The sequence below is a fragment of the Pterocles gutturalis genome, unplaced genomic scaffold (assembly GCF_000699245.1).
Source record: "Pterocles gutturalis isolate BGI_N339 unplaced genomic scaffold, ASM69924v1 scaffold12382, whole genome shotgun sequence".
Taxonomy (NCBI): Eukaryota; Metazoa; Chordata; class Aves; order Pterocliformes; family Pteroclidae; genus Pterocles; species Pterocles gutturalis.
Genome location: NW_010115486.1, coordinates 15074 through 31184, shown reverse-complemented (window position 1 = coordinate 31184; position 16111 = coordinate 15074). Strand labels below are relative to the sequence as shown.

General features: G+C 41.8%; 1 protein-coding gene across 1 annotated transcript; it reads left to right on the top strand.

Annotated features, from left to right (window-relative positions):
* Positions 1 to 480: 480 nt before the first annotated feature.
* Positions 481 to 14207, top strand: ELMSAN1 (ELM2 and Myb/SANT-like domain containing 1; the record flags this gene model as incomplete). The annotated part of the gene is made up of 11 exons (XM_010075195.1): positions 481 to 839; positions 2306 to 2651; positions 3114 to 3180; positions 6634 to 6776; positions 7643 to 7746; positions 8961 to 9036; positions 10223 to 10311; positions 11453 to 11602; positions 11799 to 11981; positions 12383 to 12582; positions 13991 to 14207. Coding segments are annotated over 11 exons (1934 nt in total), but the record flags the coding sequence as incomplete, so codon positions are not given.
* Between the last annotated feature and the right edge of the window lie 1904 nt (positions 14208 to 16111).

Here is a 16111-nt window from a genome sequence, read left to right as displayed (position 1 = left end):
CTCCTGGCCAAGGGCAAACCCATCACAACTTATAGTGACGAAAGTTGCCTCTGTCATGTAAATCAGAAAAAATGCATCAAAAAGCTAGCTTGTTTTTTTTAATGAGAGTTTTAATTAAGATTATTATGGTTCAGTCTCTTGAGGAGTGGAAGTCTAATATTTGAAATTAATAACTTGCAGCTTGTGGTCATTGCTAAAACTGAAGAACCTTTGTTGGAAGTTATATGGAAGGGCACAAATTCATCTGGAAAATAAAATGTCAAAGCATAGGTAATAAAATGATCCTTAAGAATGATGTGTACAGATCTTCTAGCAGTTGAGACTTCAGGCAATCCTCAAGTGATTCTAAGAAATTTTGGTAACACTTTAATGGAGTATTCTTTGTCTTCCAGTAACATTTTTCCAAATCCATTTCAGCTTGCAAATTCCATTGAGAAACTTGATATACACTGTGAGATACCATGTGATTTATTATGTAAGTACTACAGAACTTTCAAGGAATCTGTTTTTCTTCTCAGGAACTGGATACTTCAGAAGAGAAGAAGGGCGTGCTGATAGCAGCTCCAGGACCTGCACCTGCAAAAAGTGTTGTGGAATTTGCCAGTTCTTCACCAACTCCAAAAAGACCCCGGGAGGATAACAGCCTTGTGCCTCTTATCATTCCTGTGTCAGTGCCAGTGAGAAAAATTGACTTGCAGAGCCTTGGAAAGGAAAAGTCTGAGGATGGAAAGCTCCAGAGAGGCCAAACAAATGATCGAACTCCTTGTGAACGCAAGCCTTCTGTGATAGTCACTCGGAGGCGATCTAATCGTAATACTAACATGGAAACCTCAAGTCAGGTATGAATAGCCTAAAATACAATGAGCCAAATATTGTGTCCAGTTCTGGGCCCCTCAGTTCAAGAGGGACAGGGAACTGCTAGAGAGAGTCCAACGCAGAGCCACGAAGATGATGAAGGGAATGGAGCATCTCCCTTATGAGGAAAGGCTGAGGGAGCTGGGTCTCTTTAGCCTGGAAAAGAGGAGACTGAGGGGTGACCTAATCAATGTTTATAAATACGTGAAGGGTGAGGGTCAGGAGGATGGAGCCAGGCTCTTCTCTGTGACATCTAGTGATAGGACAAGGGGCAATGGGTTCAAGCTGGAACATAGGAGGTTCCACTTGAATATGAGGAAAAACTTCTTTACAGTGAGGGTGACAGAGCACTGGAACAGGCTGCCCAGAGAGGTTGTGGAGTCTCCTTCTCTGGAGACATTCAAAGCCCGCCTGGATGCGTTCCTGTGTGATCTGATCTAGGTGTCCTGCTCCGGCAGGGGGATTGGACTAGATGATCTTTCGAGGTCCCTTCCAATCTCTAACATTCTGTGATTCTGTGAAATCTGTTAGATTTAATGACATAGTTTTTATCCGTAAGCTTTTTTATTAAAATAGTTTGATCTCAAGGCTCAACCTTGGAATGGATGTATTCTGGGGACTATGTATTTTTTTCATCATAATATTGCCATGTATTTGGGCATCTCTGGCTTTTCATGACCTCCAGCTGATGCTAGGACAGTCAAGCAATGCCCCACTACTAAATAGTGAATAAAGACAGATAATAACATTAGAATAAATAGTCTGTGTGAGTAAAGAGTGCTTTATCCATGCATACATAGTAATAAATTGTAAGTAGTGCACACATGTCCGTATATGAATAAAATACAAAGTGAAGATTTCTTTCCATGGAATTGAAATCTCTTACTGAGGTTCTGAAGGTCAGTACGTGAGTATTCCCCTTCAGTGTGGTGCTGTTGAGTGGGTTTTTGGTTTTGTTTTTTTTTTTTATTTCTTATATTCAGAAGTGCTGTGGAATGCTCAGATACCAGATAAATGGCAGGCATCTGGGGAGGTTTCTCTGCATTTAAATGCTTGACCATCTAAGACAATATTGTTAATCTGTCTTCTGTTCTCTTATTGCTACTTGGTGTCACCCTGTATCTGTACCAGGGTTCTGCTATACTTTTGTCCTCTTTTAAAACTACCATAAGGTCATTATATTTCCAGCCAGAGGTTGGACCAGACATATGTAGTTCTTTTAAAATATAACTTGTTAAGCACTCGGAGCTAGTGTTGCTACCTAATAGTTCCTGTGTCCGTTCCATTCCCTATGATCTTCCTCCCTCGTTGCCTTTGTGCTAATTGTTGAGACACCCTCCAGCTGCCCTATCCAGATTTTGAGCTTCCATGAAGGAATGTTGTTATCCCACTGAAGTTTTTCAAATAACCTGAGGTTTTAAAATGAAATTATGTAATTTTTTTCTAATAGCATGAAGATGCTGTTCCAAAGGATGAAGCAGAGGGCTTTGCCCGGAAACCAAAGCAGCGGCCAAGACCTGAGCCACTCTTCATACCACCAAAAGCTGGCACCTTTATTGCACCACCTGTTTATTCTAACATTACTCCATATCAGAGCCACTTACGGTCACCTGTCCGTCTGGCAGATCATCCTTCAGACAGGAACTTTGAGCTACCTCCTTACACTCCTCCACCAATTCTCAGTCCAGTAAGAGAAGGATCTGGACTATATTTTAATGCTATCCTCTCTTCAAGTGGTCATTCAGTTCCACCTCCAATGACTCCTAAAAGTGCTCACAGAACTCTTCTTAGATCAAGTAAGTTCCACTTCATCCTTTCTTTACTGGCTAATTTATTATTAGGAACTGTGGAGTAGTAGGAGGAAGATCATGACTTTAGGAGGTGTGGTTATGTGGAACTGAGATTTCTTCATGATAGTGTGGAGAGCTCGGATGGAGAAAATGCAGTGTTGCTTCCATCTGGGCATGCATGTTAAGATGTATTTACAAGTAATCTGCAACACCCCCTACTGATGATTTTAGGAATAGAAAAGTCAGTTCTATAATAGATTGTCATTAACTTGAACTGAGGGGACTGTAAACAGTTATTACTAAGATGTAGATGGTGACTGGAAGGTAAGTTCTTGGTTGTATTAAACTCCTTTAGCATATGGATACTTTTTTTGAGAGATGGGTAGCTCTGATAGATTTACAAGCTGTGTGTAGAATATATCTCAAATGCAAAGATGAGCTGTCTGAGCAGTTTTCTTTTCCTTGCAGATAGTTCAGAAGTTACTCCTCCTGTTCTTACAGTAGTGGGGGAAGCCACCCCAGTCAGCATTGAACCGTAAGTATGCAGTAGATTCTTAGCCTGGTAGTAAATGTGCTGCTTTTCTTCCTCCTAAACCTTCAAGCTGCTCCCTGTACAGTTGATGTCTCTCTTAGAAACATTAAAGCTCTTCCTGTTAGTGACTCAAAATTGTCTTTATTAAAAATCACTCCATATGATAAATAATGTTTGTTTGGGCGGACGCACCTGGTAATTCTGGTGATGCTAACTGCTTTCTGCTACTGCTCATCTGGCTGAAATACTGTTGGTTGGCTAAAGGTGAATCTGTGTCCAAACACTTCTTTGTATGTTGTATGTTCATTTTAGAGTGGGGAAATAATGCTCCTTTAGAGGAAGACCAAAACATAGTATAGAAAAATGTGGTTAGCTCTCACGTGGGCTGGTCAGGTTGCAGATTATCCGTGTGGTGTGTGTTAGCTGCAGCACAACTTGTGAACATGACTTTGCTCCTGCCTGGGCAAGCTCAGTGTGGAGGCACTGCAGCCAGCTGCGTACAGTGTGAGTGGCCTGAGCTAATAAGCCTCATTGGTATTTTTAGCTGACTGTGTGCTGGGAAAGCTCAGACATGCGGACCCAGCAGCACCAGGGAACAGAGTTTGGAGATATGGAAGCTGGAGTTACGAGCTTCGGCTTGGTGCCAGTCCCACTAAACCTGAGAAGAGTAGCAAAAAAACCAGCAGCGAATACCTCTCACAACCCTTGCAAACCCTCTGGGAGTGTTATCAGCTCGAGTTCAGCGCTGTAGAAGTACAGCGCAGTAGTTCCAATTCGTTATTAAACCTAGGTTAATGAGCTGTTGTGAAATCTAAACATGGAGATGTGTGACATGGAAACACCCCCGTGGCTCTGCATAGCTTACTCTGTGCAGTCAGGAATCTCTGCTCTAGCTCTGCAGTGTATCCTGTAACATTTGAGATGTTTAACTCAAACTCTCCCCAACTAAATACCAGACTGCTTTTACTTTTTCTTCTGAAATGGCTTATATTTTAAAAATGAACTGGTACATTTGCTGTCATTTTCTTTTTTTCTCGCCCTTTTTCCATTCTGCCTTCCTGTTTGAAGCTGAGTTTTCTGCACTTCTGGCAGCAGGCTGTCCTGAGCGAATGTTGCGATTGTGAATGAACCCAGGTTATTCTTGTCATTGTTGCAAATCTCTTCCAGGCTGAGCCTGATCATGGAAATAAGCACATTTGGTGTTTTTTAAATCTGTTTTGAAGATAGCTTAATTCATCTTTTTGTTGTTAGTTCATTGCACACCAATCCAGGGAACCTCTTCTTGAACAGATATTTTTTGTTCGCTCCAAGTCTTGATCTGGAACTCTCTGTGGTGCAATTCTATTTGGCTGTTGTGTCTGTTGGTTTAAATTGATGAAGTTAATGACATAAACTTATCTGCAGTTCTAGTCCTGTGTGAAGACTTTCAAATTTGGTGCTGGAATTTTCAAACCGTAGTAACTTAGTAATGCAAGTTCATTTTCTGTTGCCAAAAGGGAGCTATGTGCAAAGAGTTGTCTTGCTGTTATCTAAAGTCTTACAGAGCAGGTGCTTACGCAGGTAGATAGGTTTAACTTTTAACCAAGATAAATTAACAAACTGGTATCATTCTGTGTTGTCAAAGTAATCAGTTTGCTGCTCTGAAGCTAGTTTGTGCAGCACTGTTGTGGTCAGTTATGTAGACCTATCTTCTATAAAGGAAATATGGCAGGAAGTACTTTTTTTTTTTTTAAGAAAATGTTTAATTTGATTTGTAGTCTTCACTCTGTCAGAAGTTGACTGTAACTCGTGATTACCTGATGTTGTGTTCTTAATTGCTTGTGCTTTGCCAGGCCTTCTGCTGATGCTTCTCAAAGGTCATTTCATTGCAGAGGTTTGGCGTAGGAAGTGTGATAATGAACCTTAGTTCTTCTATTTGTGAAGTGGTACAATAGGCAGCTGGTGTCACAGATCTTTGGGTCCTACTGATTTTGCAGTCCATTTGCTTCAAAGTCTTCAGGACAGCAAAGGACTAGAAAAGTCTATAGGCTGGCATTTCTCGGATGTTTTTGTTACTATTCCTTATTGTACTGGATTGTGTTTTTTTCTCTGGTAATTGTGTTTCCCCTCATGCTGTCAGGGAACCAAGCCAAGACTTGAGAATTATAACAAACCTTTCCCTGAGCAGGGAGGTTTACCTTTTTTTCTAATGAAGCAACTCCAGAGTTTAATCATCTTGTAGGTACTGCCTGATCTACTCTTTAAAAAAAAAAAAAAGCTTATTTCTCCATCCTTTGCTAATTCAGGAGCTACCAGTATGATGCTAGTTGACTGACAGCTGAAAAAAGAACATTTTTTGCATTAAGCATAGCTATCTTGTTTCAGATTAGGAGATTTTCATTATATTCTAAGTGCTCTGAGCGGCAGCTGTTCTCTCATACCTTAGTTTTCTGAAGGGTCTTTTTGCTGGCTTAGGACATTTCTTTTGCTCTCTCTTCTGGACCTCTGAATTGCATATGTAGTTGCTATATTACTTAGAAAGTTGAGTATATTTTGCACTGAGTTTGTGTAGCTACTGCTGTCTCTCTGCATATTTTTGCCACTGAGTAAGAGATGCAGAGCAATGGCAAAGGACATCCATGCTCTCACTGCTTGGTGTGCTATTGGTGCGGACCTAGAGACGTCCGAGTCTGGTAGAGCAGTCTTTCAGTGGTGGTTCTTACCCATCTCCGTGCACAAAATCCTGTTTGCTAGTACAGAGTAGAATCTCTGTGGATGGTCGCTTAACTTAAAGCAGGTATAGTGCTCTGTGGATTGCATGGTGTGAAAAATCTGTCTGCTAAGTCAGAATGTCCAAGTATGGGATTGTTGCTAAAATAACAGGATTTGGTTTTGGTACAGAATGAGCAACACAGCTTTCATTGTTTTCTATTTTTTGTTTCAGTTGTTAGAAATAGTACCTTCTAGAAACTAGCTTGTGTCAAAGATTATAAACGACCAGACTTTGAGATTGATCCTGCTTTGAATTGAGAGTTGGACCAGATAGGTTGAAAAGGACTTGTGGAGACTAAATGGTGCTATGATTCCGTAGTTCTGGCTGGTAAAAAGTTAATACTAAAACTTGCTCACCTATCTTATGCATGAGGAGCAAGCTTGCCACAAGAGGAGTCCATGTGACAGCCTCTCAAAAAGTGATGATTACTGAAAGCTAATAACTGTTCTTTGAGCACTTGTTAGGAAATCCTAATTTAAATACAATTCCAACCGTTGTTGATAAGACAATGGAAACTGGTAATAGACATAAAACCTCTCACCTTTTGAGTCATTAATGTAACCTGCAACACCTGAAACCTGTTCGTGTTATATGCAGGAGCCTGCTGCATTTCAATTTCTTCATAATTAGTGCTTTTAGCAGAGATAGAGGCTTTCTGCATATTGTACAGGGGGCCTGACCGTTAGTTGTTACCTTCTCTGCAGGCGAATAAATGTAGGAACTCGCTTTCAAGCAGAAATCCCATCACTCCAGGACAGATCTCTGGCAGCAGCTGATGAACATAAAGCAGAGCTGGTGTGGCAGCCGTGGGGTGACCTGGAAACCAACAAAGTCACCCAAGGGAATGGTAAGAATGTGGCAGGCTGGTAAATGGGACCGAAATATCACAGTTGTAGTAGGGTTGACTGCATGTCTAGTGTAGGCATAATTTTAAATCTCTCAGAGCTGACAGTCAAGTGACATGTTTGGGTGGCCTTGAAAACAGTGTTAAGGAGTAAAACTTGTGGTTGTGTGTGGCAGGGGGAGGTTGATAGGATTGGGTTTTTTAATTGAGATAAATGGCACCATTTGTTACTGGTCAGGCAAAGAGCAGCCTTTTGTTCAGTGAAGCTTCCGTCTCTTTGTTACCATTTGAACACCACATGCACTCAACTTCTGTATTTTCAAGGGATGTTCTAGACATAATAGTATTTTGGAAAAATCAAGTTGTAGACGGAAGTCAGGATGAGGAAGCAGGGGTTGTGGCCCCTAGTAGCAGACTTGGGGAGCTGTCTGCTGTTGGTGCACATGGGCTGTGGCGTGTATGAATCCTGAAGGGAAGAGAAAGTGGGCAGGCTTGGAAGAAGTCTTTCTGATGAAAGAGAAAAAAGGGTATTGTGAAATGGAACTTCAGAATATAGTAAAGGGGGGAATTCAGAAAATCTTGGATGTGAAGTGAGATGGGAAGACATTATAGGAGGCAGGAGAGGAGATCTGCAAGAAACTCCATGTGTAAATAGTCTTGTGTGCAGAGTAATGTTGTTTGACCTTGCAGTCTAATAAGTTCTTGTGTCCAAATTTGTCCCAGATAAATCTGCAAGGATGTTCAGATTCTCTGAAAGTTTTACTTTCTGTTATGTCTATCTGTGCTTCAAAATTAATGATGTGGATCCTGTAGGAAAATCCATTTTAATCTTCTTCTTTGAATTTGTTTGGTACCTCTGTGGAAAATAGTGGAAAACCTGCTAGCTGCTGCCTGTTCAAGCATTTTTCCTGGGGCTGGAACCAACCAGGAGTTGGCGCTGCATTTCTTACATGAAGCAAAGGGAAGCATTCTGGTGAGTCTTCCCAGCTTTTCACCCTGATGTGGTCAAAGATGTTAATGATGGCCAGGTAACCTGTCATTCCTGAGAGGAGAGCCTTGCAGACTCCTTCCTGTGCATCTGGCTCCCACTGTTTAGTGTCCCTTGGAGATGTTGCTGTCCCTAGAGTGGGTTCTGCCTGATGTACAGTACCATGTTCACTTACTATCTTGCCTATTTCCAACTTTGACAAGTTTGGCTTTTTAACAGACAGACAGTCTACTGGGGCGAGCAAGCTGCTAAATGCATCTTAAATGTTGTCTTCCTGGGAAGACGACCATGTTGGAAGGAAAAATAAGAGGCTGGGGCCGAAGCTGAGACTTCCAAAAGTGCAGTGTCTTGCTCCTCTGACTTTTGACAGATCCATTTAACTTCTCTGTGCATGTCTGTAGAACAGCTGTGCTGCTAGTTCTGTATCAGTGTTGTAAGATATGATACACTTTCATAAATGCCTTTTGACACCCCTGTGAGGTAGAATCAAAGAGCAGAGTGTAGTGTGTAGGACAGGGTCATACTCCTTTTATAGTCCTATGATTGATTTAACCTGGCACAGATCAGCCCTGTGGTCAGGAGTATCCCACACTTTTCCCTGCCTGCTTGTTTCCCGTCCCCTGTAGCATGCCAGCACTTACACTTATGAGACTGTATTGACCTGCACTGGAGAAGAGAACAAATAGGAAGTAATTTTTGTGTGTACATGCTAGATAAAGTTCCCAGAACCAGCCCACCATTGTGAATGCTGTTGCTGGCATTAGGGAGGAGCAGGGCTGCTCCTGGCAGCAGGAGCTCACTGTTAAGGTAGTTTGCCCATGGAAGCATGACTCCATCCTCTCCTTCCTGCTAACATTGAAAGCTCTTCCAGTTTAAATGCAAAGTAAATAGTAGCTTGAGAGGGGGCTTTTGTGTAGAATCTTTCAGTCCCATGACTGCTCTGTTTTGTTTTTGAAATATTTCTTGGTTAAGTGAGACAAGATCACAACCACTTTGATGTTTAAGATATCATTTAGGGCAGCATTTTTAGATGTGAGTGGACTCAGTGGATAGTCAAGAATGTGATTTTAAACTTGTCCCAAATGTTAAACTGTGCTATGGTTCTTCTCAGTTTGCTTGCCAGAAAGGAGAGGATTAACAATTGCCTGATCTTTGTTTTTAAATACCCCAAACATTAAATTATTTTGTGTTTCTCTTAGGGAGCTTTGACCAAACTGCTATTGAAGAGGCCAGTGCGATCACCTACCCACCCTTTGGCAGATTATCACTACACAGGTTTGTTAACCAGAATAATTGTGTGCTGCCGGTCTACCATAAAGGAATCCTTCCATCCTTTTCTGCTCTTTTGGGGAACTCTGTAACATTACAATAAGATTAAAAGACCACTCTTCTCTCTGTAAATGAAATTGTGGCTTGCCAGGAATTTTGCTTGTGTAAATTATGATACATACAATGTAAGAAACACTGCATCTCTCAGAACATGTGCATGTGTGTATTTGCATATGTGTGTGTTCTGATTTCCTTTTTGGAGAAAAGGGAATATGACCCCTTGCACTAAGCACAAAGAATGCAGAAAGATGGCTAGTACGTACAATAAAGGCTGTGGTAACCTCAGAACCACAGCCTGTCTGGTGTGAATTTCCAGGGTGGAGTTAAGAGGGAGTTTTGTGGGAAGAGTTTTCAAGCTTGCCGGAGAAATTTCCGCCAATTATTGATGCCTGTCAATGTTTCTGCAAAATTTAAATGCTGTAAACTACCTTTGTAGTCTTGCACCTAATTAGAAAATAGTCAGCTGAATGACACTAACTTCAGTGACGTAGAGTGACCCGAGCCACCTGAAAGACCTGATGCAAGGTGGTAGAGAGACATGTAATAGCTGGCACCACAAAGCAAAGAAATTACATTTCTTCTTTATTACATACTCCTACTATAATGCTTGGGAAATATTACTTCAGTAATACCTGTAAGGTGGGAGGAGATTCCAAAATGTGTTTATTATTAGAGGCAAGGGTGCTAGGATAGTAGGAATAGTTGAGATGTAATAAATCTTCAAGTACAGTGGACTGCTGGTAGAAGAGAAGATCATGTTCTTCCACCCCACCATTTCCTTTGTGTAAAATCTAATGACTGGGCCACCACAAAGTGTGTCTATTCACCTTGCTGTTTTGTTGGAAAACATCTTAGTTCTTCTAATTGGCCAGTTTTCGCAAGCTGAACAGAGTTAACCTCTGGTGATGAGTACTAGATCGAACACAAAGGAAGTGATGAGAGGCGGGATGAAGTGGAGCAGTAGGGGAGGATTTTGCGGCAGTCTGTGGTTATGCTGGATTTGGTGTGATGTGAGGCTGCACCTTTGCTTGGGTGTATTGGTTTTATTTAAGGCAAACATGAAGAAAAAGTACATAGAGTAAACATTTGAAATTGCAAGGGCTTCAGTTACAACTTTTTTTTTTATCTACAGGATCAGACAAGTGGAAGGTTGCTGAAAAAAAACTTTTCAACAAAGGCATTGCAATCTACAAGAAAGACTTTTTCTTGGTCCAGAAGCTTGTAAGTTACTTTTTCTTTGTTATGACAGCAGTGATACATTCTTACATGTTTGCTGAGCATTTAATACAGAGAGTTCAGTCTTGATTTTTCTGAAATCTCAGTATTAAGCATTAAGTCCTGCACTCAAAAGATTTCAGAGAAATTTTATCATCCAGCACAGCGTAAAATCTCACCAGAACAGTAATGTATGTTTTCCTGTTTTTGTTTACTTAATCCTTGTACTTACTGCACTACTTCCATTAATCCACACTACACATATCACTGCTACAGGGCATATTTATAGAGTGCTTGTAATGTTCCAAGACAGCTTAAATGGCTTGTTTATAAAACTAAATAGAAACACATCCTTGCTACTGATGAAAAGGACCAAAGAAGGATACATGAATGATGCATCCTTTAGGATCTCTTGCCAGTTTTTTGTGACAATGATTGTAAAAATGATCATTCCCATCTATTTTCATGAGGTATGACACTTCAGTGGGGGGAGAAGTGACTGAAGGAGAGTGCAAAACCAGGAGCTGCATACATATTTCCTGAATAAATTCTGAAAAGGCATCTAAGTTGCAAAAGCCCAGAAACTAAGAATATATTCCAAAACTTCCATAAAAATCACTGATAGAGAATATGTAGACAGTCATGGGTCTGCACTGATAATTATCTACCACCATATGTGTATGAAATGCATGTGGTCAAAATGGGAAAGGGCTGCAAGCCTTCTTTTCCATTTTTGGATAGGTATTCTGGTCTGGTCTTCTCTGAAGTGCTGCTGGAAAATAAAGCTTCCCCATAAAACTGAAAGGCTGCTCTCGAGCCTGACAGCTCAGTTGGAACGTTTCAGAGGCTAAGAGGTGCATTAAGCTTACAAAGTGCCAGGTTCTGTCACCTTTACATTGACCAGCTTTTCTTTGGAAAGTTGATTCTGTGGTTCTTAGTGAATAACAGTGGCGATAGGGGATGGGCTGTGGGATGAGGTGTATGGGCAAATATGACACAGAAAAGAAGGCTTTAACAGCAGTTGTGGTGGAATGGAGGCTGCTGGGGAAAGAAAAATATAAAGTGTATTTATTGCACCTTTAGCCATTACTTATAAGCCTTCTTAAAATCATGTAACCATTGGACTTTTTATGTTTTTAAACATCAGATAAAAACCAAAACAGTGGCTCAGTGTGTGGAGTTCTACTACACATACAAGAAACAGGTGAAAATTGGTCGGAATGGGACCTTAATCTTTGGGGACATTGATGCTGCTAATGAGAAGTCTATGAAAGATGAAGCTGAAGTTGACATCAAGGTAACTTACTAAATTTCCATCACCTCTTTTGGGCTGTGGTGTGAAGTCTGGTATTTGTCTGTTGTCTCATTTGCTGCTAAAATCAAAAGTAGAAGCAATCTGGCCAGTGTGGAGGAGTCCAGATTCACAAACTTGTCCTGTGTCACATTAATGACACTTACACCAAAATTAACAGTTCCTTTATTTTCTGGTGAAGAGTTCCCATAGGTTTGCACGTGTTCTTCCTCCCAGAAGGGACATTTACAGTGAAGAACAGGGGCATGTGGAGGAGGAGGAAGAGGAGGAGGAAGAAGAGGAGGCAGAGGAAGGGTTGGAGAGTGGAAAGAAGAGCACAGTTCCTCTCAGAGATGATGAACAGACACTACAAGATGGTGTAATAGTAAGTGCTTGATTGTGCATGTTGTGCTTTCTGTGCCACCTTCACTCTGCAACTAGTTTATAAAATACCAGGTGGACAATTCCAAATGTAAAAAGTTTCCACCTCTAACTTCTTTCAGCAAGAGACTGGGCTGAGGTAGCTTAAGAGTATTACTAGCAACAAGACTGTGTGCTGTGGTGGGACAACTGGGACGAGTAAGGGAAAAAAGCTCCAGTATATTTCTTTGTGGTTGGTGCACGCATAGGACCATGATGAGAAATGTCCTGAAAATATCCTGAAGACTTTCTCAATAGATAACACCTTGATCTGGAATAAACAAAGCGCAGGAGCTTAGCCATTGTTTTTCTTCTGATGGTGGGTTTAAGTTTCAGTTTGCCTTAACTGTTCCCCTCTCTCCAAAGGCTGGTGATGCCAACATGAGGAGTGAAGAGGCAGCTGTCACAGGCAGAATTGGAAGGAAGCCAAGGGAGACAACAGTGAAGCCTCGAAAGCCTATTACTGCTCCAGTGCAGAGGAGAAGGCGGAAACAAAAGATAAAATCAGATGCTACCAGTAAAACTCAGAACACAGAAAACACATTTCCATGTAAAAAATGTGGCAGGTGAGAACAATTCCGCCACCAGCAATAGTCACAGAATTGCAGAAGAGCATCTCCTGCATTATTCTCAAATGAGCTTTCCTTCTGTCTGTTTAGGCCAGAGACACTGGCAATAATTTTCATGACTTATTACCCCACTAATATTTGAAGATTAGGGGGTTTTACATATTTTTAGATTAAGATACTACTACTTGGATAATTGCCTGCTGCTGACTGTTTTTCCTCGAATGGAGTGAGACACCACCTGCATTTCAACTATGTGCAGTATTTGGTGTTAAGCTGCACTTTCAGCCAGCTGCTGTATTGCCCCTCTGTAATGCCTGTGTTTTTGTAACAAGTAATCTCTATACTTATGAACATGGTATAGACTTATGAACAGTGGTATAGAAACACAAGACACTACCATTGGTACAGCAGCAGGTATTAGGCTGGGGGCTACACAATTCATCTGGTTAAACTTGCACCCTTCTTTTGTGTCTAAAGGATATTTGTCTTTCCTCACATAGTTCCAGTAGTTTTTGTAGGTTTGTTGCCAACACATTCATACATGTAAAGAAAATTCAGTTCCCTACATAATTGCTTACTTTAAAACAATAGAGTGTCTCATAATACCAGTGGTTATCTCCTTACTGAAAGAAAAGACACCGATGGGATGGCAAGAAAATGCAATCTCCATCTAGTTACGTCACCAGGGGCGTTGACAGATTCCTACTGTGGCTGGGACTTAGCTGGTCCTGTCGAGGTGCTCTGTCTCTGTGCCCTCAGGGAGCACATGGCATTGGAAAGGGCAGTGCTGGGAGAAGTCAGGCAACTGGGATTTGGTCCTGGCCATTGACAAAGGCGAAGCAGCCAAGGATTCTTAATGGTGTCTAAACTTGTGGCATTTGGTGCCAAATCCAAATAGTTAATGGCTAAAAATGGAGGAATAAATAATGGAAGTGCAAAGTTAGGAGGAAATAGCTCAACTGTTTCTAGCCATGTAGACAGGGCTCAGGAGTGGCATTTGGCCATTGTTCACATCCATGTTTATTGTGTTTTTGCAGCATGGGGGGAATGCCTAGAAAACAGGGCCCTGTAGTGTTAAGCAGCATGTGTGTATTTCAGATACCAGTGTTGCCCCACTGAGTTTAGAAAATTTAAGAGCCAAATGAGAGAGAAGAGGAAAAGGCTATATTAAGAAATGAAGCGAATGGTTTGAGGGTGCTCAGGATCTGCTGCTAGCACTCTGCCCAGTGCTGGCACACGCCGAGTCAGAAGCGGTGTTTGCTGTAGATGCTCTGTTGCAGTGCCAACATGAGTTCCTGTGCCAAAGCTCATAAACTTGAGGCTGGAGCGGCAGAAGCACTTTGGGAGACTTAATGAAGGAGCCTGTAGGAGAGAGCGATGCTAATGTACATGTGTGCTTCCTCAGGGTGTTCTACAAGGTGAAGAGCCGCAGCGCTCACATGAAAAGCCACGCGGAGCAGGAGAAGAAGGCAGCCGCGCTGAAGCAGCAGGAGAGAGAGGCGGCAGCAGCAGTGGCGGCGGCAGCAGCTCACAGCCAGGCCCAGCAGGAAGAGAGCAGCGAGAGTGGGAGCAGCAGCAGTGGAAGCAGCAGTGTGAGCTCGGATGAAGATGCAGAAATATAGCAGCAGACCAGAAGTGGAGGGAGTATCAAGGCTGGACCCAACCTCTCTCTTGGTGGTCTCACTTTTTTTTGCTTGCACTTTTCTTACCTGAACCATCAGGTTTCAATTTAAGTGCTGCAGTTTCTTCATGCTACGTGTTCCACTTCACCTTGCCAGTACTGATCAAGCTGGGATGGTGGATGAAAAGATCTGTTTCAACATGGATTTTTTTTTTTTAAACAAATAAGATTTCTATTCTATTTATAATGATACACGAGGTACATAATAGAAGAATGTCACCTGCAGTGGAAGTAAGTTCTCTCTCAGGTCAGTCAGACCTTTCTTTTTGTGCTTGTCAGGAATCATGATAACAGGACTCTTGGATATAAAGGTTTCCAGACCGGAGCAAGAAAATGATGCTCTGCTCTGAGCTAAGTGTATCCAGTTACTGTGACACTGGTGATTTCTAGATGTTTCCTTTCTCAGCAAGTTCTCCTTCCTGTTACACTTTCCTGCCTTTCTGAGCATTTATTCAGGCAGCCAACAAATTTTGTGGAAAGATGGTATGCACTTTTGGCCTCTGCTTCACAAAAATGAAAAGTGGAATGAGCGAGACACTCTTTTTCCTTTTGAGAGGAAGTTTTATTTTTCGAAAGGAAGCCTGAGGTGGTTTCTTTTATGCCATTAAGAATGCAGCAACGGATATAAGAATATCCTGTGGGATTAGAGTAGCCACAGGCCTTGCGGGTTTTCTCGTCTTGGAAAACAAAATAGTCTGCCTTTGATTAACTTAATGGAAAGTAGTCTTGGCTTCACAAGTGCAATTTGAAATGAAAACTGCTGGTTTTGACTTTGCATAAATGGGAGCAAGTTTATTTAGTAAAAATGAACCAAGACTTTCTCGTGTGCTGGATTGTGTGAACCTCAGAGATAGGAGGAATGGACTCTCATCTCCAGTAGTGATCCCTTTGTGAATGGCTTTTACCTCTCAACACATCCATTTCTTTCTTGTGGCAGCCCTCATTTATTCTTTGAAATACCATCATCAAGAGCTTGTATGGTGGGGCCCTAGTTTCCCAAATACTTCTGTCAGACAGTGTGTACGTGCAGGAGGAGCTTATAATTTATTTCCACACCAGTGGCTGGACAGCCCTGCCTGCTGGGTTGTCCTGCTGTGAGCCTTGCTCTGTGCTGAAAGACTGACGCTTCCTTCAGAACTGACACATGCTAATAGCCCAAAAAGTCTAGCCACCAAAAGCCTGCTGGTTGAAAGAGAGTTAAGAAGGAGTGAAGTGGTCCAGGTGACTCAGATGTTAGATTTGCACCAGGATTGTTCTGTACATCTTTATAGCCTACATTTATCATTATTTTGTAAAGAATCAGATTGCTTCCTTGTGCTTCACAGCCAGTCAGTCCTGGCCTGGTACCCTGAGCCCCCGGCGTCCTGGGTGCTGGTGCTGTGTCAGGTCGTGTGCACGCTGCTCCAGCAGTGCAATGCTGAAGGAGCCGATCGCTCCTGCATTCCCCGCAGGGTTTCTAGAGGGGTTGCTGTATGTGAACTAGAGAGTGTTCCTGACTGGCTGATTTTTTTTTTTCTTTTAAATCTTGACCCTTTGAGCTGCTAGATTACAGGCACCTTCCAGTCAACCTGGCATTAATCTCCAGCGTGTCATCTGGCAGTCTCTTCCTGCCCCATGGTTTTATGCAACCATGATTGCTTTACTTTCTAAGTCAGGGAGGCTGTGTATTGTACCATGTTTGTTTTGATGTATGTATGCCTTTGGAGAGAATCCTTTTCCTTAATAGCAGAAACAGTTACTACTCTTACAAAATAAGTAGGAGTATCATTAAGGATTGTACTTTTTTCAGTGTTGACACTTTTGCATTTAAGTGTTCAGTTTTCTGCCAAGGTTGTATTTCTCATT